The sequence below is a fragment of the Alexandromys fortis genome, unplaced genomic scaffold (genome assembly GCF_014885135.2).
Source record: "Alexandromys fortis isolate MF-2015 unplaced genomic scaffold, M_Fortis_MF-2015_v1.1 scaffold_151, whole genome shotgun sequence".
Taxonomy (NCBI): domain Eukaryota; kingdom Metazoa; phylum Chordata; class Mammalia; order Rodentia; family Cricetidae; genus Alexandromys; species Alexandromys fortis.
The window spans coordinates 1411784-1434878 of record NW_026068043.1 but is presented as its reverse complement, the minus strand read 5'-3'; the positions used below and the strand labels follow the sequence as shown (position 1 = coordinate 1434878).

At 44.2% G+C, this 23095-nt stretch overlaps 1 protein-coding gene across 1 annotated transcript in view; it reads right to left on the bottom strand.

The window, feature by feature from the left end:
* Positions 1 to 3566: 3566 nt before the first annotated feature.
* The window catches only part of LOC126516022 (Golgi apparatus protein 1-like), a 90129-nt gene continuing 70600 nt past the window's right edge, over positions 3567 to 23095 (bottom strand). The window contains 2 exon segments of the mRNA XM_050166151.1: positions 3567 to 3692; positions 17694 to 18053. Of these exon segments, the coding sequence (XP_050022108.1) occupies positions 3567 to 3692; positions 17694 to 18053 (486 nt within the window).

Here is a 23095-nt window from a genome sequence, read left to right as displayed (position 1 = left end):
ATGCTTCCCTTGTCCTGATGGATGCCTTCCCTGCCATGGTTGGCTGTACTCTGGAACTCTGCGTTAACATGAAGCCTTCCTCCTTTAAGTTTCATGTTTCAGGTATTCCCTCATATAATGAGGACAGGAATTACTAGGCCATGTCAGGTGGTGCCCAATCCAAAGGCTCTGAAATTGTTGTTGCGCTTATCAAGCATGAGCTGTGAACTCCTGGCAGTAAAGAAAAAAAAACTGTTTCTCAGAAGAGTTGACACAGTGGCCAACAGCGCCTGCTGTTCTTCTCTTCTACTGGACCCGGGTTTGATTTCCAGTGCCAATGTTAGGTGGTTCACAACCCCATGTAACTCCAGTTCCAGGGGGTCTGGCACCCTTTGCTGGCCTCCATGGGCACAGACATATCTGTGGTATACATACATGCATATACTCAACACGCACATAAAATAAAAAATTATTAGAAGTATGAGTTCTCACTCATTCAGTGTGCTCATTCAGTAGGTGGACTTTCCAAGCAACAGACAGTAAAAGCAGAGAGCATCTTTGCCTAGCAGACTGCTTAGAGAGTCAGAAATACATTAGGATATAAGGCATGGGTACCACAAAAAAAAAACTGATGCATGGGGTGGAGAGATAAAGGGATACACCAACCAAAGGATAGGGAGATATAGAAATGTATGGAAGTACATCCTCCAAGTCCATGATCCAAGAAGAAGTTAACACACCATGAAGTTAAGGAGACTGTGCTTATTTGTTTTGGTGTTGTTATTGTTGTTGATTCTGTTGTTTGTTTGTTTTGTTTTTGTCATATCAACACAACCATCACCCAATGAGAAAGAATCATCTGAGGAATGCTCATATCAGGCTAACCTGTGGACATGTCGTCGGAATGTCTTGACTGATGATTGATGGAAGGGCCAAGCCCATTATGGACGTCATTATCCCTAGATAGCTGTGTCTGGGCTGAATAATAAAGCTAGCTGCCCAAGAGTCAAAGAGTGAGCCATGGGCATTCTTCTATGATTTCTACCTCAGTTCATGTTCGAGCCCCTGCCATGACTTCCTTCTATAATGGACTGTGATCTGAAAGTGTATGCTGAGATAAATCCTTTCCTCCCCAGGTTGCTTTTGGTCAGACTGTTTTATCACAACCATCAAAAGCAAACGAGGACAGAAACTGAGCAGGGAAGACACAGACCAAGAAGATTTGAGTTGTTCTCAAACGGGATCAGAAAAACTTCCTTGTTACAGGGTTGGGATTAATGCAAAGATCCGCAACTGGTCAAAATGCTGAGTAAAAGTACCTCAGAGTGCTCATCAGTGGGTGAGTCTTCTGTATCAACTCCCCTTCCCTCTCACGCAAGACTCAGAAACTTCCTGGAAGAGGGGGCAGAAAGAACTAAGAGTCTGTGGATGGAGGGGGAGGAGCACTGTGAAACTTTGTCATCTGGACACAGTGTGGTTGTTGTATGTGGTTGCAGTAACAGCATGGATCGGGAAGGGGGCCAAGGACCCACCCCAAAGAGAAGAACTATTGAGAGCTGTTGGCTGCTTAGGGAAGTAGTCATCTCCTTTGGAGAGGTGGCCGCTGGCAGATTGTCTATGCCTCATATGACAAGACTAACTTAATACAAAAATGGAGACATGAAGCAGGGAGGCTGAAGGGTGCAGTGGCACAGGGAGGCTGGAAAGACATGCTGATGGATGGACATGACCATTGTGTATTTATAGGTATATAGAACTTTCAACGAATACAATACATTGCTTTTTAAAGGAGGTTGAGAGGGAGCAGATGACTGAATTTAGCTGCCTCTCTCTTACCTTTCGGCCTAGCCCACTGCTGGCTCTCAGTGAACAAAGGTTTATTGGGTGATCGTTGTGCCCTCTTGCTCAAGGGAATGACACCCAGAAGCGGAGAAGATCCAATATGTGACTTCATCAGAGCTCTCTGACCTGTTGCAGTGTATAGGAGGTCACATGGGTGGGTCTGTGAAGAGGTAAAAACAAGGATGGCGGGTGTGTAGAACAGTGGTAGTTTATTATGACTGGAGAATTCATATGGGAAGACCCATCACACTGCAGGAGGTACCATTCTCTGAGCTTGGATCCTGAAATGCAGAAGAACACGGAAAGTAAGCTAAGCGGTAGCATGTGTATTCATACATGTAATTAATTACTTCACATTCCTGACTTGACTTCCCTGCAAAGATGAGCTGCAACCTGGGATTGTGGCCTAAAACAAACCCTTTCTCCCTGAAGTTCCTTTTGGTCTGGGTGTTTTATCCCAGCAACAGAAACAAATCTAAGACATCCTATAAAGTATGCTAGCTGACTACGGGAAGCGGGAGTCAGATAGTGCAGAATGATGCTTCTCTGCCTTCCCAGCTTCCCACCAGTTCTCCAAGTGAAACACAGGGTAAAGATTAATTCTCTCTGCTTGTTGTCATCTGTAATGATGGGTAGCAGGGGCTCCAGTGTTCTGATTAGAGAATAACCCTGCTATTGTGCTTCTGGACCTATGCTGAGAGGACTCCACACCTTACCATAGAGATATTTGCATCTCCATAATTATTGCTGTTTTATTAACTATAACAAAGATTGGAATCAACCTAGCTGTCCACTAATGTATAAATGGATGGTGACAAATATGTATGTATGTATGTACATATGTATGGAGGCATGTATGTATGTTTGTATAATGAATGCATCCAGATCTAAAGAAAAATGAAGTCACAAAATTTTCAGGAAAATGGATGGGCTTAGACGATAAAATATTAAGCAACATCGCGCAAGTTTTGAAAGAACAAACAACACATGTTCTCCCTCATCTGTGGGATCTAGCCAATTATAAATGTGTGTGTGTGTGTGTGTGTGTGTAAACAAGTGTGCATGTGGGAACAATGTAACATGTAGAAAGAGAACCAAGAAGGCTAAATATTGGGGGATGAGGAAGGACTGAGTCCAAGTAATGGGCGTGAGTTATGAAAGAGGATATAAAGCTAATTGTTTTCCCAGTTCTGACTCTGCCATGGACTTTTGGTTTGTGTAGCATATAAGTACATAAAATATATTTGACAGTGAAAATATAAAATCCAGTGTGAAGTCCCACAGCTTCTATTCCAAATGGTTACGCTGACGATCCAGAAGGTTACGGGAGTTGTATACTGTTAATTTTGGTGTGTGGTGTGTAGATTTGCTACTTTTCATAATAAGGCTAAAACAAATGGTAAACAAGGTAAAAAAAAAAAAAAGGAAATTAAAAGTTTAAAAAGAGACAAGGGTCGAAATGTACTCTGCTGCTGAGTCCTGCCCCAAAGTGGATCAGCTTGATGCTGCCCATCTCTACAACCTCGGAGCCGTTATATGAAACCACACCACACAGGGTTATGGGGAAGACGGGATGAGGTAATGCATGTGAACACCCCTTGTAAATAATAAACTGTGAACTTGAACTAGAAAGGAAATGATTAGCAGCAAGGCGTGATTATCTATATGGTTCTGACGGCAACACCATTTTGCCACCTGCTGCCCAGACATTTCTGTAACGGCATGACTTTGCTAAGACATGAACTTTACATGCTGGTGTTTGCCCAGCTGTAAAATGAGATATCTCCAGGGATGGCAAACACAGCTAGCTCCTGGAGGTCCATGGGGATGTTTATCTTGGCAATGAGAGGCGGAGGGCGCGGGATCAGAGGCTTTGGAGAGGATGAGTGAACAGATGGCAGGTGGAACAAGCAGGGCAGGCTCAGAGGACAAAAGCAGCAGCTGGAGTCAGCGGACATGCTGTGGAGGTAGCTGTGGCCTAGGGCAACAATTATTTAAATAAAATACTAATCACCACCAATTATGCTTCTGCCTACACACCTGTAATCCCAGCTACTAGGAAGGCTGAGGCAGGAGCATGATGGAATCAAAGCTGCTTAGATTACATACAAAAATAAAATTTAAAAAATCTGGGGAGATATCTTAGTGGAAATTTCCTGCTCAGAATTCCCCCAATGAGGGGCTGGAAGTATGATTCAGTGATAGAGCACTTGCCTAGAATCCCCCAGTGAGGGGCTAGTGTGTGGCTCAGTGGTAGAGCCCCTGCCCAGAACCCCCAGTTAGGGGCTGGGGTATGACTCAGTGGTAGAGCCCCTGCCTAGAATCCCCCAGTGAGGGGCTGAGGTGTGGCTCAGTGGTAGAGCCCCTGCCTAGAATCCCCCAGTGAGGGACTAGTGTGTGGCTCAGTGGTAGAGTGCTTGCCTAGAACCAGTGATGGTCTCTCAGTGGCCTGGACCTCACATAGTAAGCTAGACTGACTGGCAAGTGTGCCCCAGTGATCTACCTGTCTCCACTTCCCCAGCACTGGGATTCCAAGCGTGCTACCATGGCCAACGCGTTTTTGATGTGGGTTCTGGGGATGGAGCTCAGGTCTCACGCTTGTGTAGCCGCACTTTACCAAATTATCTTCTCAGTCTCCAAAAGTTCGTTTTCAATGGTTATTCCAGACAGGCCCTTCTGGGTTCCCTGACCCTTCAATCTGAGGTCACCCCTGAATCCTACCTGCTAGGGAGGGAGGCGCCTCCAACTTTGACCGTCTCCTTGTCCCTTGTCCACTCTTTGCATCTAATCTGTACTTGCTATACTGAGCTGGCCTCAACTCAATCGCCCCCCTCGACCAGAAGCGGCACCAATCAACTGAGTTCGCTTTCAGTCTTCATTTCTTTTTTGGACTCATTTCCTCCTCTGCCACTAAGTTCATAGGCAATGAAGAAAGGAAGACACAGTTTGGTGCAGAATTCTAACCATGTCTTCACACCTACATCCTTCCTTTGGCTTCGTTTTGGATATAGGCTCTCACTACGGGGCACATGATGGCTCCTCCTGCTTCCCAGGTGCAAAGGAGGCAGATGTGCATCAGCGCCCCTAGTGGTGTCGTTTGGAGGGGCAATGTTCCCAACAGGCTCACTGCTGGCAGTGTTTGAGAAGATTGTGGAATGCACAGGAATTGGAGCCTCCCTGTAGAAAGTGGGTAATGGAGGAACGGGGCAGGCCTTCAGCTGTTACAGCATGGCCCCATTTCCTGTTCACACTTCGCTTCCTGAATAAAGGTTTAAAACAATGACCAGCTAATCTCCTGTTCCTGCCACCATGCCTTCCCTTGCCAGCTCCTGCGTCCTCCACACCATGGTAGAATGATCCCCCTTAAACCATAAGCCAAAAGAAACCGTCCTGAAGATTTTTGATCACAGCAGTGGACGAAAGTCACTAAGACACGTGGTTTCTTCCCTATGTCTTAAGACCTTTGAAGACCAGACCCAACAAGAAAAACATTTCTTCAGCCATGATCCCCAACCCTGAGTATTCATCAGCATTAATGCAACTCTGTCCTCTGAGTGAGACCATAACCATGGCCATCAGATCAGCTCTTCCCTCCTGCAGACCAGCAAGCCCATGCCTGTGGACTGTTGACGGTCTTCAGAGAGGTAGAGATAGGGAGGGACTTTGGAGCCTCACTTGAGATTCCACCTGCTCCAACCAGCCATTTGTAGCACAAATAATAAAAACCCAGGGACAGATACTGGGGTTCAACCTGAAGATCAGAAAGGCAAAAGAGCCAGCCATTGGCTCTTACCTCTACCTCAGACAAACTGGCAATCAAGCCTCCAGGAATCCTCAGAATGAGACTGAACTTGAGACTTATCTCCTCCTACCTTATATTCCTCTCTAGCACTGAATTAAAGGCATGCACCACCACCACTTGGCCTCTACGGCTAACTAGTGTGGCTACTGGGATTAAAGATGTGTGTCACCACTGCCTGGTCTGTATGGCTGACCAGTGTGGCTGTTTTAGTCTCTGATCTTCAGACAAGCTTTACTTATTAAAATACAAATGAAATATCACTACAGCCATTCCTACGCAATTCCGCCCTAATCGCATGTGGCTTCTGGGTCTGAGAGATGGAAGAGTATATAAACTGTGGGGATATTAACTGAAAGGGGACTCTGGCTATGTGACAGTGGGGTAGGCATCCCCCATTCCGGGTGGCAAGCTCTGCAGTGCATCTGCTTTGGGCTCAACGATGCTCTCATCAATGGTCTCTAAGTAACACCAATACACTCATTGGTTCCCTCAGGTTGAACTTTGGTAGAAGCATACTTCGGCTGTCACTGGGACCTTATAAGGAGGGGGTAGACATTGGAAAACAGATTCTCCAGTCTCTGATCGATCATTCACCATCAGAATCCCAGGGGGCAGGAGCATGGGGATCTATCTTTAAAAAGCTCGCTAGATGCTAGGGCTGAGCGGTCCTAACAGGAAGGCTGGGCCCTCCAGCATCTGTTTAGTACAGTCTGGAACACCTGCACTGTTCTCCGACTATTTGTTTTTGAATGATTGATGAATCAATCTAGCAGTAGCTCTTGTGTCCCTGGGCCAGTCACACCTGCCTTGAAGCTTAGTGTTGCTGGTTACCCCAGGCCAGGTGCTGGAAGCCCTGGAGAGCCCTCTCAGCCAGGGACCTCTCTGAGCAGTAGGACCAAAGCAATTGGGCAATTCACAGGAGATCTGGCTGCTGCTAGCCTCAAGGCATTCTGACTCCCGTGGTTCTCAGTAGGGCAGTGGGTGGAGAGCAACCTGCTCACCACAGGGCTTCTGCTGCCACTCCAGAAACAGCCCTGTGACTCAGCAGCCACAACCCCAGGGTTGCCTTGGGACCAACATGTCATTCACTCTCCAAAGCCATTACAGCAGGGTCTGTGGCAGCTTTCTCTCTCTTGCATGCTAAGTCAAGGGTGTCTGTTCCATATGGTAGTGAATAATTTACAACACAATTTACTTCCTGCTTATATAGCTGATTCCATACAAAGCTTCCATTTGCATATTTATTAATTTACAAAATTAATGCCATTTTCTTAGTCCCGTACAGGATGTGTGGCTGGTCCCTGTCTTTGAATTAATTTTAATCTAAGGTGGAAACATTTGTTAAGGGAGTTGGCTCAGGCCAAAGTAATCAAATTCGTGGTAATCAAATGCTGGTAGGGGGTGGGGGAAGAGAGAGCTAACATTTATTGAGTGCCTAACCATGCCAGGCTCCAGGAAAATTAACGGTGCAGAATGGAAGTCTCCAAAAACATCCCCTTAATGTGATTATTGTGGCTGTTTTACAAATAAGGAAATTGAAACTCGGAGAGAATAAGTAGCTGGCCTCATAGGAGAGCAGAATCCCAGATGCTTAGAAAAGCCAGGAAGCAGGCTTTCCCACTGCTCTGACTTCTATTTATTTATTTATTTATTTATTTATTTATTTAAGATTTCTGCCTCCTCCCCGCCACCGCCTCCCATTTCCCTCCCCCTCCCCCAATCAAGTCCCCCTCTCTTGTCAGCCCAAAGAGCAATCAGGGTTCCTTGCCCTATGGGAAGTCCAAGGACCACCCACCTCCATCCAGGTCTAGTAAGGTGAGCATCCAAACTGCCTAGGCTCCCACAAGGCCAGTACGTGCAGTAGGATCAAAACCCATTGCCATTGTTCTTGACTTCTCAGTAGTCCTCATTGTCTGCTATGTTTAGCGAGTCCGGTTTTATCCCAGGCTTTTTCAGACCCAGGCCAACTGGCCTTGGTGAGTTCCCGATAGAACATTCCCATTGTCTCAGTGTGTGGGTGCACCCCTCATGGTCCTGAGTTCCTTGCTCGTGCTCTCTCTCCATCTGCTCCAGATTTGGACCTTGGGATTTCAGTCCGGTGCTCCAATGTGGGTCTCTGTCTCTGTCTCCTTTGGACGGAAATAGAAAACACTATCCTGCTCTGACTTCTTATTAGTCAAGAAAGGCTATTGCTACTCGTAATTTATCTGGAGGAGGAAGTACTTGAAATTCCAGATACTTTTGTGTTCATAGATATCCTTGTTGATGAGGGAAGAGTGGAAGATACCCATTAAGAATTCTGCAATGCTTGATGTTAGCATTTGACCAGACCCACCTAAGGGGGAAAAAAAAAACTACCTCCATCAAAATTTCCCAGTTAGGGCTGGGGCAAATGACTGGCTGTGTAAGCATCAGGACCATTCAAGTCTCAAAACCTATGTAGAAGAGTTGGATTGACGGTATACACTTGTAATCTCAGGGTAGGGGTGGGGTGGAGAGACTGGAGAGCCTTGGGGTTCACTGGCCAACTTGCCTAAGCTACTTGATGAGTCCCAGGCCAATGAGAAACCCCATCTCCAAAAACAATGTGCCTGAGGAATGGCACCTGAGGTTTCTTTCTGACCTCCACAAGCCAGTACGCATAACGTCATGCACATCGACACACTCGTGCATACGTGCACACATATGTGGCACTGTGGTGGTTTGACTAAGAATGCTCCACATGGGCTCATATATTTGAATGCTTGGCCATCGGGGAGTGACACTACCTGAGAGGGTTCAGGAGATGTGGTCTTGTTGGAGAAAGTGTGTCACTGGGGGTGGGCTTTAGGGTTTTAAAAGCCCAAGCCAGTCCCAGTGGCTCTCTCTTCCTGCTGTCTGCAGATCTGGATACAGAATTATCAGTTCTACAGCACATATCTGCACTATATGCCACCAAGTTCTCACCATGATAATAATGGACTAAACCTCTGAAACTGTAAGCCAGCCCCAATTAAATGCTTTCCTTTATAAGAGTTGCTGTGGTCATGGTACCTCTTAATAGCAATAGAACACTGACTAAGACAGGCACATAATTCCACATTTATCCCTTAATGTGTGGCTATACAGTTTTTACCTCCCAAGAGAAAATGGCATGGTTAGCCTCAGCCACTAAAGTCCTTTCTGTCTTTAGGTTACATCTCCTTGATCCCTTCTATCCCTGTGACAAAATGCCCAAGACAACTTTGAGAAGAAAGGTATGTTTCAGTTCCTGGCTTCAGAGTTTTCATGGTCAGTTGGTTCCATTGCTTTTGAGTATGAGGCAGAAACATCATGGCCAGAGCATGTGATTAAAAAAAAAAAAAAAACCAAGTACCTCCATAGCTCACAGGAAGCAAAGACAGAGACAAGAAAAGGCTAGGGCACACCACCTGCCTTGGTTAGCATTGATTGCCAACTTGACACAGTCCAAGGATATATCTGAGAGGAGAATCTTCAACTGAGGAACTTCCTAGAACAGCCTGGCCCATGGGCATATCTGTGAAAGATGGTCTTGATTATTAATTGAGGTAGGATGGCTCCAACCACTGTAAGTGACACCATTCCCTAGGTATATGATCCTGAGCTGTCTAAGGAAGCTTAGCTAAGCAGGAGCCTGCAAGCTGTGTTTCTCTATAGTTTCCGCTTGAGCTCTTGCCCTGATCTTCCTCAATGATAGCCTATGACCAATAAGCTGAAATAAGCCCTTTTCTCCTAAGTTGCTTACACTCAGGATTATATCACAGCAACCAGATGAAACTAGAACATCCCCATTGACCTAACTTCTTCTAGCACCTCTCAGGAATACCACAGGATGGAGACCAAGCCTTCAACACCTGATAAAATCATAGTGTCACACTCTCAGCACATACCTACTTATTCCTCCCTTTCTGGGTGCTTCTTCTTATTCTTGTCTCCCTTCTTTACCATCGTAAATTAAAACATGCCTTCCTAACCACTGCCTGAGAGTATCTTGAGCATCGGGCCCCATCCGGCTGCTTCCCAGGCATCTATAAGCAAACCAGGAACAGCAATGGAGTTTGCAGAGTTGATTCAGCAGTTCAGAGCCATTTCTACTCCCAGCACCAATGTCGGGTGGTTCACAAACATGTGTAGATCCAGTTTTGACTCCCTCTTCTGGTCTCAGTAGATTCCTGCACTCAAGTCTGCACATAAAGAGAGACATACACATAACTTGGCCTGCAGTAGGCATCATTGCAAACACAGCAAGCCCAAATTTGCAAACCCCCTTTCTCCCTTCCCTGAGAGCCTAATTTGCCTTTTATCCTGTCCATGTTGATAGATAATAGCCATTTACCTATTCTCCTACAGCTCCAGACTTTGTTCCCTTTGATCTCCCAAAACACTGTCAGTATCTTCCAAAACGCCTCTCTTATTTATTATTATTGCTACCATCATCATCATCACCATCACCATCATCATTATGATTGCAGTGTCAGAGATCAAATGCAGAGACTTTTACATGGTCAGCAAGCAGTCTATTGCTGAACTATTCCTCCAGCACCTCACTGGGGAGTCTAGGCAGGTTCTCTACCACTGAGCCACACCCCAGCCCCTCACTGGGGGATTCTAGGCAGGTGCTCTACCACTGAGCCACACCCCAGCCCCTCACTGGGGGATTCTAGGCAGGTGCTCTACCACTGAGCCACACCCCAGCCCCTCACTGGGGGATTCTAGGCAGGTGCTCTACCACTGAGCCACACCCCAGCCCCTCACTGGGGGATTCTAGGCAGGAACTCTACCACTGAGCCATGCTCTCAGAACTTGTTTGGGACCTTTATTCTGAAATGTCAGCCTAGCCTCCAGATAAACTGTGTCACATAATTTGCATATCAGAGAGATGTTTTAGCCACAAATGAACAAAGTCTGAGCCTTGAAGGGCCTCTGGCCTCTGTTTTTTTTTTTTGTTGTTGTTGTTGTTGTTTGCTTGCTTGCTTGTTTTTAGAACTCAATTTCTGTCTTTCAAGGGCTTCTCTACTTTGAGAATGAACTCAAAGAAGGAAAAATAAAAGATGTTTTTAGGAGTAGGGAATGATTTCCTGTGGTCTGGAAAAACTGGTCCAAACACCCTGTCCAGGCTGCTCAATGTCCTATGGCTGTCGCCCGCCTTTCTAAAGGGGAAATGGTGGAAGGATGCAAAGCAAACTGACTTCCAAGCCTGCAAAAGTTAGTTTTAGTGCCTCTAGCATCAAACATAATGAAACGAGCAAGAACCATGAAGTAATGTTCTATAAGACTTTTATTTTGGTGTGGTTTCTTACTTGTTTGCTTGTTTAAGATAAGGTCTTGCAACATAGTCTGGATTGGCCTCTAGCTAGCAGCCATCCTCCTGCCTCTGTCACATCCATCAAAATGAAGTGCTCTAATTGAGAAAAAGACTTTGGAAAACCAGGTTTGACCCTCCCCTTGACATTCATCTCTTTAATTATCTGACCCTTCCACCCAGAACACGAGCTGAGGATCCAGTGATTTCTCTGTCTTCCAACCTGGCTGCCAATATGAGGAAGTCTTGAGCTCCCCCTCGAGGCCAACAGTAAATCTAAGGCGAGAAACTCCAAGAGATTCTTCATTGGCAGAGGGGAGGAACAGGAACAGGGAACAAGGATGTGGGTAAAGAGGGATCTCTTAGCCCAGGAGGTCCAGACCCTCCTCCTCCTCCTAGTGCAGACAGGACTACAGTGTAAAGATATCTAAGCAAAGCGAGATGACAGCTCAGAATGGTGTGTCTCCTCTTTAGAAGATTCTGGAGGGGGAAAGGGAGAAGGCAGGGGAAGGAGAGGGAAGGAAAGTGACAGAGGGAGCCACGCTTTCCTGGGTATTTGCCTTCTGTCGCTGTGTGCATGGTTTTTTTTTTTTTGACCCTTAAATCATCATTAAAATTCTTGCTGTTTTTAATTCCTTGTCATAAACCCCAAGGCACATTCTTTACTCGTAAAAAATCAAAGGCTCGAATTCATGTTAAAAATGGGAAGGGGGCCACTGGAGAGATAGCTCAGTTGGTAAAAGGTTTCCTATGAAAACATAAGGATTCTGAGGTTAATTCCCCAGAACCCACGTGAAAAGGCAGGTGTGGGGTGGCGTGTGATATAATTCCAGTGCTGAGGAGACAGAGACAGGTGGATCCTGGGGCTTCCTGGCCAGCCAGCATAGTCTGCATGGTGTGTTCAAGGCCAATGAGAAATCATTCACAAACAAGGTAGACGTGTCTGAAGAACTACATCCAGCACCACACCTGTTTGTGTATGCACACACATACACACACACAAATTGGTGGTCTCTGAGACGGGCATAATGCTGCATGCCTGTCATCCTATTACTTGGGAGACTGACACAATTCAGTCATGAGTCTGAAACCACCTGGACTGTCTATCTAGGAAGCTTCGATCTGTTTGGAGCACAAAGAGAGACCCTATGACAAAGTAACAAAGAGCTGAACATGTAGCTCGGTGGTAGAGTAGATACCCTTAGCCTTGGGTTCAGTCCCAGCATGGAAATAAGATAGATGTGATTATTAATAGGATCTTTGTCTTGACTCCTCTTGCCCTTGTGATCTCTTGGGAAGTACTCAAATGAGAGAAAGGGACCGTTGCGTAGAAGATGGGTGTTTAGAGCTGGGCAGATGACTAAGTAGATCAAGCACTTTCTGTGAATTTCTACCAGTATCCCCCTTTGAAAAGGGATGCAGGGATGCTGAACTCCTATCCAAAGGCACAGCCAGCAAGTTAGCAGAGATGGATTTGAGCAGAAGAGATGGCCTAAAGCAGGCTCAGCGCCTAGTGTCTTTAAAGAGCTTTGAATCCTCATGCAAAAGCAACCATGGATACTATGTAAATAAGTGGGCATGACAACTGGGCATGGCTTCTTCCAGCACACTTCATTTATACAAACCAGCAGTCGCTGAGCATGGTGAGTTCCAATCCAGCAGGCTCTAGACTTGTTCTCAAAAACCCAAGGGCTGGGGATGTAACTCAGTGATAGAATGTTTATTTGACCCAAGAGCATATGGTTGAAGCTCGGTCTTCATCCATCCTGCCTTAAATTGAATGAATGAAGGAGTGAAAGAATGAATGGAGCAATGAATCGATAAATAAACCTGGAGCAACGAATAGATAAATACACCAGCCAATGGTGGCACAAGCTTGTGATCCCAGGCCCTGGGAGACGGAGCTAGGAGGCTAAGAAGCAAAAGGTCATGGCTAGAAGAATAATAGACTTTGCAGCTCACCTAGAGGACAAGCAACCATATCATGTGCTCCTTGGGATAGCCCACATGAGCATACCCAAACACGGAACCCATACCTGTACATAATTAATCAAAGATAAAAATAAATCTTTAATTTTTTGAGCTCTGAAGTCTACATTCTCAGCTACATAACAAGTCTGAGGTGGGCCTGGACTACACGAGACCCTGTCTCAAAAAAACAATTGAATAAAAAATCAAAATAATGCAACCAATGTGTCTGCATGCTATAGTATCTGCACTGTGGAGAGTGTGAGGAACAGAAAGGAGAGACCTTAGATAGGCAGAGAGAGGAGGCCTCCTGAGTCGCACATACCCACTCCAGCCCTTGATGGCTCTTCAGAGCGCCTTGCTCCTGCCACACAGTGTCATTAGGCCCCCATTCTATCACCATGAACAGCGACTTTAGTGCTGTGGTCAGGGCTGTCAGCCGTGGGTCTGGACTCTGCTCACCCTGAGTCCACTCTCTGTAGTGTCTCCCGCCATATGTCTGGCCACCCTGCTCATTAATCACACCCCTGAAAAGTCTCTTAATTACATTATGTTCACAATCCATAAAACATAATTAAAATATGTAAATCCATTATACTCTTTAATGAGCACATTGAGAGCTCAAAATTTTAAATTAGATATAAAATTGATGTGGACCCACTAGTATTGACTACTCACGATCATAAATCACTCTCCATTTGGACTGCCATCAGGGCCCCGCTCCCACTGGATGTGACTTTTTTTTCCACTAGCATTTTTTAAAAGCTATTTTTACATGACGTATGATCTTTAAGGGTAGCAGTTCCTGGCTCGCTTAAGCAGCAACACCAGTATCCACAGTGCTAATGTCCCCACGATGTATTGTGACTTACAGAGGACTTGCACAAAGCGTGGGTGAGTGTCTGTGGCACCGTGAATGTTTTTCCATCTCAGTATTAATATACCAGTTTACTTTTTGTTGTTGTTCTTGAGAAAGGGCTCAGTATGGAGCTGTGATGTTTAATCTTGCATCTACTTGGTAGGATTAAGACTCACCTAAGAGACAAACCTATGTGTGGTTGTAAGAAATTTTCTAGAAATGGTTAATAGGGGTGAGAAGACCTATCCTGACTGTAGGCTGCACTAATTTATGGACTGGGGTGCTGAACGGAATAAAAAGCAAAACTGATCTGAGCACTAGCGTTCATCCCTCTTGGCTTCCTGACTTTGGGATACCGCATGGTCATTTGCCTTGCTTTTGGAACATCATCCCCACTCCCGATGGACTGTGAGGTGAAATGATAGCTTTGTGGGTCACAGCAACAAGACAAGTACCTAATACACTGAGCATAGAGTCGGCTCCAAACAAAAGCTTGTAATAACTAATATTGTGCTTTTAAACGATTGTGAGGGAGATAGGTACACGTTAGTACGAGCCTCCACAGAGACTGGCAGAAGGCATTGGACACCCCAGAGCTAGAGTTACCTGTGGCCGTGAGTCACCACCCAGCCTGGATGCCGGAAACTGAACTCAGGACCTCTGCAAGAGTGCATGTATTCGTAACTGCGGTCCATCTTTCCAGCCCTTGAACAAGGATTTTATTTCACTGCCTTTAGCTTCTGCCCCAGGTTCCATGTACTACATAAGCTTGTTTTCCAATCTATGTTTTTAAAAATCCCACTGAGCTATCCGTACAAAACTGCTCTGGATGGTCCTTTTGTGGGAATTTGTCCAACCACACAATCCTAATTCCATGCAACTTAAATGGGCCAGAGAGTGGACTTGCCCAGCTCGGGTATGGCAGAGCCAAGTCGAGATGTGCTTGTCTAAGTGACAGGAGGAGACAGCCCTTAATCTGCACATGATTTCTCCTCGGCAGCTCTCCTTCCATCAAGGCAGATGGTTCATAGACCCATCCTGCGAGTGTTATGATACTTAATGCGTAAGAAGAGACTGGGTGGGGAGAAAGGAGAGGTGAAGAGGAGATGAAAGACAATTATCATTTGTTTATGCTCCTAATCCTGCTTAGAGCAGAAGTTGTCACAGCTTGAAAGTGGAGGGTGGGGCTGGGACACGGAGGAAGCCGGATAAACACAGATCAAATCCAGAGGATCAGGTGAGCTTAGCTAACAGCAGGAATGATGTTTGTTCTCGCAGGTGCAGGCATGCTTTCTACCAGTCTGTTTACTTACATATCAAAGCTTCTTTAACGCAGTCTCAACGTGGCATGAAAACTGCCACTAAAAAAATTATAACAGTGACGAGGGTTGTGGTAGAGCCCCTGCCTAGAATCCCCCAGTGAGGGGCTGGGGTGTGGCTCAGTGGTAGAGCCCCTGCCTAGAATCCCCCAGTGAGGGGCTGGGGTGAGGCTCAGTGGTAGAGCACCTGCCTAGAATCCCCCAGTGAGGGGCTGGGGTGTGGCTCAGTGGTAGAGCACCTGCCTAGAATCCCCCAGTGAGGGGCTGGGGTGTAACTTGATGACAGAGCCCCTACCTAGAATCCCCCCTCGCAAGGTTCTGGGGTGTGACTCAGCGGTAGAACACCTGTCTGGAATCCCCCAGTGAGAATGTGTGGTATGGCTCAGTGGTAGATCACCTGACTAAAATCCTCCAGTGAGAGACTGGGAATGTGTCTCTGTAATAAATGGGTTGCCTACTACACATAGAGCCTTGGGTTCCATATCCAGAACCACAAAAAAATATTAAAACCAATATAATAAATGATGAACATATTTAATATTTAAATGCCTTCCTAGGGCAAATCAATCACCAAAACAGACTAGTAAATTTTGGAAACAGCATAGAGCCCCATGGACAGCATGAACATAGTAATACGAAGCTATATATTTTTCCCAATGAAATTAGCATAGATACAAGAATGATAAAAATTGTGGCTAAAATATAAAACAATGTATAATTGTATATTTTTTTCCAGTATGGATTGCCACTTGTTTAATCTTCTCAGAAATTGCTGTGGCGTTTAAAATACACACAGAGTTATATTTGATTATGCATGGCTGTGATCTCAGTACCTGTGAGGCTGAAACAGGAGGATCACTGTGAGTTGGAGCCCAATCACAATCATGATGACAGGCTAAACATGCCCCTACATTATAGTTTTGGAAATAGTACCTTAAAGAAATAGAAGTGGTAGAGATGAAGAAGGTTTTACATGAAAGTGTTCATTACAGTATTCTTATCAATAGAGCAAACTGTGTAATAATTTAAATGCCTGCATCTGGGCATCTGGCTTGATTATAACATAATCCTATAACAGACTATTTTGTCTTCTACACACTGCTTTGGCTTATGCAGAGACATGAACGAAGTGTAGCTTTTTTTCTAGTTTTGTCTCGTTTAAAGACAAACTCTCATGTAATCTGTGCCAGACTCAGATTCACTATACAGCTACAGGTGACCTTCAACTTCTGATCCTCCTGTCCCAACCTCCCTATTGCTGAGACTGTGGGTGTGCACCATCATGCTTGGTTTTTATGCAGTGCTGAGGATAGAACCCAGGGCTTCATGCATGCTGGGCAAGTAGTCTACACAATAACCCACATCCTGGCCCTTCCATATTTTTTTTAGATTTATCGTGTGTGTGTGTGTGTTCATATATGTGGAACACAGAGGACAACTGTCCAAACTCAGTTCCCTACTCCATGTGGGTTCCAAGGTTGAACTCAGGCCTTTAAACTTGGCAGTAAGCGCCTTGACCTGCTGAGCCATCTTAATGGCACCCTTTAGACTTTGAGACGCTAATTTCTTCCATCCAGCCCTCTGTGCTATAAGAAACTGGCTTTAATGTGTCATATGAACAGACAGATGGTATGGGACTGAGTCTCATCTTGGTCACCAGTTGTGTTATCTTTGTTCTTAATTATGATCCAAGATAATAGCAGCAACCATTTCCTGCTAGAGTTGAAGCGTGTGCTCCCAAAACCCATGTGTTGAAAACAACCTCTACATTTATGTATTGATGGCTGTTGGGGGTGGGGCTTTTGGAAGGAGATTAGGATGAGATGGGGCCATTAGATGACCTCATGAGGTTGTGAGGGTGCAGTTCCCCTGATGACAGTGCTGATTTCCTAACAAAAGCGGAGCACTGAGCAGCAGCATGCTTCTGCTATCTTGCCATATGGTGTCACAAGAAGACCCTCCCTAGATACCATATACTTTGACCTCTTAGCTTCCAGAACCATGAACTGCACAGTTTTTTTTTTTAAATACACATTCTGTGGCTGTCAGTGAAAGCGTCAGAATTCAGCTAAGATATTTACTTTACCGTTTGGTTGTAGATGTGAAGATAGTTGTTGCCTATGCCATTAGCGATAGTGTTTTGATTGGGTTTGTAGCTCAGGAATGAGCATCTGATAGATATGACATTACCTTGCAGGAGACAGACAGAAATAAAGCTGGTAGTCGGGCATGGTGGCACCTGTCTGTAGCTCCAGCACTCAAATTACTCCTCTCAGCACCTGCACTTATCACAACCTCAGTATCTCAGCGGAGAGGAACTTTTTTTCAAGATTAAAATGTGCTGTTGTAGGTCTGTGGAAATGGCTCAGTGGGTAAAGTGTTTATTATGCAAGCAGGAGGACCCGAGTTCAAATCCTCAAAATCCATGTAAAAAGACAGACGTAGAAGTGCACACCAATCCTGAGAGGCAGAGATAGGAGGATCCCTGAAACTCACTGGCCAATCATTCTAGCCAATGGTGAGCTTCAAGATCAGTGAGAAACCCTGTCTCAAAAAGTAAGCTGGGGAAGAGATGGAGGAAGAACTCCTTATGTCAGTCTCAACATCCACAGGTGTCCTCACAGGTGTCTCTTCCTTATAGGTGTCCTCGCAGGTGTTCTTACGGGTGTCCTCACAGGTGTCCTTACAGGGGTCATCACAGGTGTCCTCATAAGTGTTCTCACAGGTGTCCTTATAGGTGTCATCACAAGTGTCCTCACAGGTGTTCTTACAGGTGGGCTCACAGGTGTTCTCACAGGTGTCCTTATAGGTGTCATCACAAGTGTCCTCACAGGTGTCCTTATGGGTGTCATCACAGGTGTCCTTATAAGTGTCCTCACAGGTGTCCTTACGAGTGTCCTCACAGATGTCCTCACAAGTATCCTTATAGGTGTCCTTACAGGTGTCCTTATAGATGCCCTCAATAGGTGTCCTTACAGGTGTCTTCACAGGCAAGAGCACTCATATACACACATACACACCCATGCACACCACACACATAAAGAAGGTATGCTATATGACATGAAAAGCCTGCTACCAAAGACAAGACGGCATTCCAGGCTGCACCTAGAAGAGCCACTTATTGCAGAAATAGTAAAGAACAAAGCTGTTGAGCTGGGTTTCAGAGCTGGATCTGCTGCTTGAATTTTCAGAGACTCGGAAAGAATGAGCTCATATCTTGAATTCTATTTACTCATCTACAAAAGGAGAATAGCACTTGGCTCAAGAGGCTTATAGTGGAGGTTAAATGAGGTACTTTAAGTAAATGTGTTTGCTTTGAATATCACAAGGGCTCACAACACCATTAACTAGTACACACTTACACCTGACAAGCAGTGTAATACCTTTGGTCTCTAGTATGTTAAGAGGCATCTCTCTGCAGTGTGTTGGACTTCTAGGCTATTGTTGCTCAAACAACATTACCAACTTAAGTGATCAATTAATGAGAACAAGTTCACGTAGACAATTCAGAAAAGTTTCTACGCTCAATTCACCAGCTTAAAATAAGGGAATTTGGGCAAGAAACATCCTCATATCTTTCTCCATAAAAAGCACAAAAGGGCTATTGGGGCACTTTTTAAAGAAATGGGAATGGGTTGCTAGTTCATATCTATGTGATGGAGTGCAACCATCTGTTATCTGTAGGATTCTGTGGAAATGTTCCCCAGTAGAGCTACAAAAACACCTTTTGACTTTCTGGATTCATATGCTAGAAGAGGGCTTCTGTGTGAGGCAGAGGACCTGAATTTGGATTTCCAAAACCCAAGAAAATCTGAATAAGATAGTAAACATTTGGAATTCCAGACTTTTTGCAAAGACAGAGACAAGATCATTCTCAGATGATGATTTGACAATTTAATAAATACATGCGATACAAAAAAAAAAGTTCCCTGTACCAGCCAATCCAGTTTACACAGAAGGTAGCAACAGGTGATCCTGTCTCAAGTGAGAACTCACTTGAGAGATTACCTCTCACCTCCACACGTCCATATGTGCCAATATGCATGCACATGCACACACACACACATACACATGCATTGTACACACATGAAGATAAAAGTGAAGAAGACTATATTTGTACACACAGGTTTTTATAGAACAATGAGAGATACCACATTCTACTTGATCTAGAATAAGTGTGTCTACTCCAGTGATGTTCAACCTTTCTGATGCTATGACCCTTTAATACAGTTCCTCATGCTCTAGTGAGCCCCAGCCATAAAATTGCTTTCATTGCTACTTTATAACTGTGATTTTGCTACTATTATGAATTGTAATGTAAATATAGGATTTTTGATATGTGACCCCCGTGAGAGGGTCATTCAAGTCCAAAGGATCGTGACTCACAGTTTGAGAACCACTGGTCTAATCTTTCGCATTCTCTAGATACTACTGTACATAAAAATAATTGACTTGAGCCACACATTAATTCTAGACCCTTTCTTCTCCATCAAACTCCCAAGACATGCAGGGGAAAAAAGACAAAACACAAAGTAAAATCAAGAGTAATGACTGACTACATTTCCTATAGAAAAATGTGCATTATTTTTATAATAAGAAAATCCTGATCATTGAAAGTCTGGGTAAAGAATCTCATCTGTGCCACGAGATAAATGCAGCACTGGTTTTAATCTCACAGCTGTGCATTCTGTTTTGAAATGTTAACATCCACAACATGAATCCTATTTTCTGTCTCTTCCCAATGATTGCTGAGTGGGTCCAGTGATGTCTCTGATTTTTCCTGGTTATAAAAATGGGAGATGACGCAACTCCATTGGCAGAGCACTTGCCTAGCACACGTGAAGCCAGGGGTTCTAATGTCAGCACTGCATAAAGAAGGCATTTGTTGTGGTTTGAAAGAAAATGTCCCCCAAAAGGAGTGGCACTATTAAGAGGTGTGATTTTGTGGCATAGATGATGTCTTGTTGGAGGAAGTGTGTCACTGTGGAGGTGGGCTTTGGGGATTCATACATGCTCAAGATATTGCCCAGTCAGACAGGTGACTTCCTGTTGCCTGCTAGTCAAGATGTAGGACTCTCAGCTCCTTCTCCAGCACCATGTCTGCTGCAGGCCACCATGTCGCACCATGATGATAATGGACTAAACCTCTGAACATGTAAGTCAGCCCAACTAAATGTTTTCCCTTCATGAGTTGCCGTGGTCATGGTGTCTCTTCGCAGAAATAGAAACCCTAGGGCAGCATCCTTGTGCACACTTCTAACACAATACTTGGGAGGTAGAGGCAGGAATGTTAGAAATGTAGACTTCCATGGCTGGGGTTACTGGAAATTGAGTCAGTTCTTCATGCTTGTGAAGCAGGCAGGTTACTGACTGAACCATGTCCCCTAACCCATCTTCTTTTAGATTGATGTGATGAAGAATTTTGTCATAGCGACAGAGACCAGCCAGCACAGTATTCTGACTCTAACAGAACATAGAACGTGTAGCAGCCTGTCTATTCTCCACCTTCCAGATGTTTTCTCTTATGATATCTCGTCCAGGTTTCCAAAGACTAACGAAGCAATTTGCAAAGGGTCTAGCACTGAAAGAATTCTGCAGGGAACTATGCAGACATATATCCAGGTACACACAAAAAGTAATTCTTTTTAAAATTAGTTTTAGGTCAGCATACAAAGTAATGAGTTTTAGGGTGATATTTTATACATCATTGCACTTTGTTCTAATTCAGCCCCCTCTCCCATTTTCTCTGAATTCTCTTTCTGGTTCCCATAATTCCTCAGGATGTCCCCACTTCTGCTTTCATGTCATGGGTACGCAACTATTCTCCCTTGGTCCATCTTCCTTAAGATCTCTTCATCATCTCTCTCATGGTCTTCTTTCTGATTTCATGACTGATACATGCAAACATAAATACACATAGGCAGGTGCAATTGTAGAGAGAGATGAATAGATAGATAGATAGATAGATAGATAGATAGATAGATAGATAGATAGACAGGCAGACATATAATTTTAAATAGATAGATACATACATACAAACATACATAAATACATTTATAGGTATATACATATCTACATAGATAGATGATAGATAGATAGATAGATAGATAGATAGATAATAGATAGATAGATAGATAATAGATAGATAGGTAGATAGATAGAAAAAAATTGGATAGAGAGACAATAGATAGATGTAATTTTATATCTAGATTCCACACAAGAATATGTAGTACCTACACACAATTGAATTTTACAGAGCCATAAAGAAAAATGAAATAATATTGTATCAGTTACTTTTCTATTGCTATGGCAAAATGCCATAACTGTGGTAAATTACAGAAGGAAAATTTTATTTGGGGGCTTAGGGTTCCTGAGGGATAGGTGTCTATCACCATCATGGCAGTGAGCATGGTGTTGGTAAGGTAGGCAGGCAGAGGGCAGAGAGTTCACTATGCACACAGAAGACCTTTGAAGCCCCAAGAGCACTCTCAGCGACATAACTCCTAACAAGAAGACCATACCTGCTAATCTTTCCAAAACTGCTCTACCGATTAGGGACCTAGGATTCAAGCACATGAGCCTAGAGAGGGCATTCGCGTTCAAATCACCACACATGTCATTTACAGGAACATGATTGTGCCTGAACTGAAACATCGCTGTGTCAAGTGAAATACGCCAGACTCAGAAAGACAAGATCAACACTTTGGTCATCCGTCTGCTCTGGTAACTTGCTGTGTGAGCATTCTACTCAAGCATTTAAAGAGCACCCTACTCTTTCCATGATCTGTAGCATGAAACCATTCTCTGATCTGCTATTATAATTACAGATGTAGTTACAACTGATCTAAACATCAAAACCTTAATTATTAGCCATACCCATTGATTTTATGTCTACCTTATCTACAGTAACATCAATATGGAGAAGTGGGTATTGGCACCTACACACAAACCAGAATCCAATAGGGTGACCCCAGAACAGGATGTCATATGAAGTTACATTTATCCTTGTGACAAAATGCCTGACATAAAGAAGCAGGGAAGGAAGAGTTTGTTTTGGCTCACAGTTCAAGGACACAGTTTATCATGTTAGGAAGGCATGGCATGTAGAAGCATGAGGAAGCTGGTCACATGGCATCCACAGTCAAGGAGCAGAGAGATAAATCCTGACACTCAGCTTGCGTTTCTTTTTAATTCAGCCCATGGATGGCAGGGTGTCACCCGTATTCCAGATGGGTCTTCCTTCCTCAGCTACAGGTCTCCAGAAATGTCCTCAAAGACATGTCCAATAATAGTCTGTCTCTTAGGTGATTCTAAACCAAAATTAGCTATCACATCTACTTCCTACTCTGGTTGATGTTATATTGTGCAAGTACAAAACACACAAAATATGAAGAACTTAAAGGCAGACACTTTTCCCATTAATTTATGCAATATGCAAACTAGGCACATACTAAGAGGATATTAGACATTAACCTTGAAGAATTTTGGCACCAGATAGGTAGGTAGGTAGATAGATAGATAGATGATAGATAGATAGATAGATAGATAGATGATAGATAGATAGATAGATAGATAGATAGATGATAGATAGATAGATAGATAGATAGATAGATAAACAGACAGAGTATATATATATATATATATTGCTATCCACTACTAGTAGGACTTTAAATTGATTTAAACTACTTTAGAAAACAGTTTGTTAATAGAAAATACAAGGGTGCCTATATCCTCTGAGCAAGATATTTCTCTCTTTAGAATGCACCCTCCTCAGCTGGAGAGATGGCTCTGTTGTTACGAGTGCATGCTCTTCTTTCACAAAACCAGAGATCGGTTCCTAGCACCCATGGCTGGTGGCTCACAATCACCTGTACATCCCAGCTCCAAAATATCTAAAATCCTCTCTGGCCTATCATATATGTGAATACACACACGAGAGAGAGAGAGAGAGAGAGAGAGAGAGAGAGAGAGAGAGAGAGAGAGAGAGAGAGAGAGAGAGAGAGAGAGAGAGAGAGAGAGAAAGA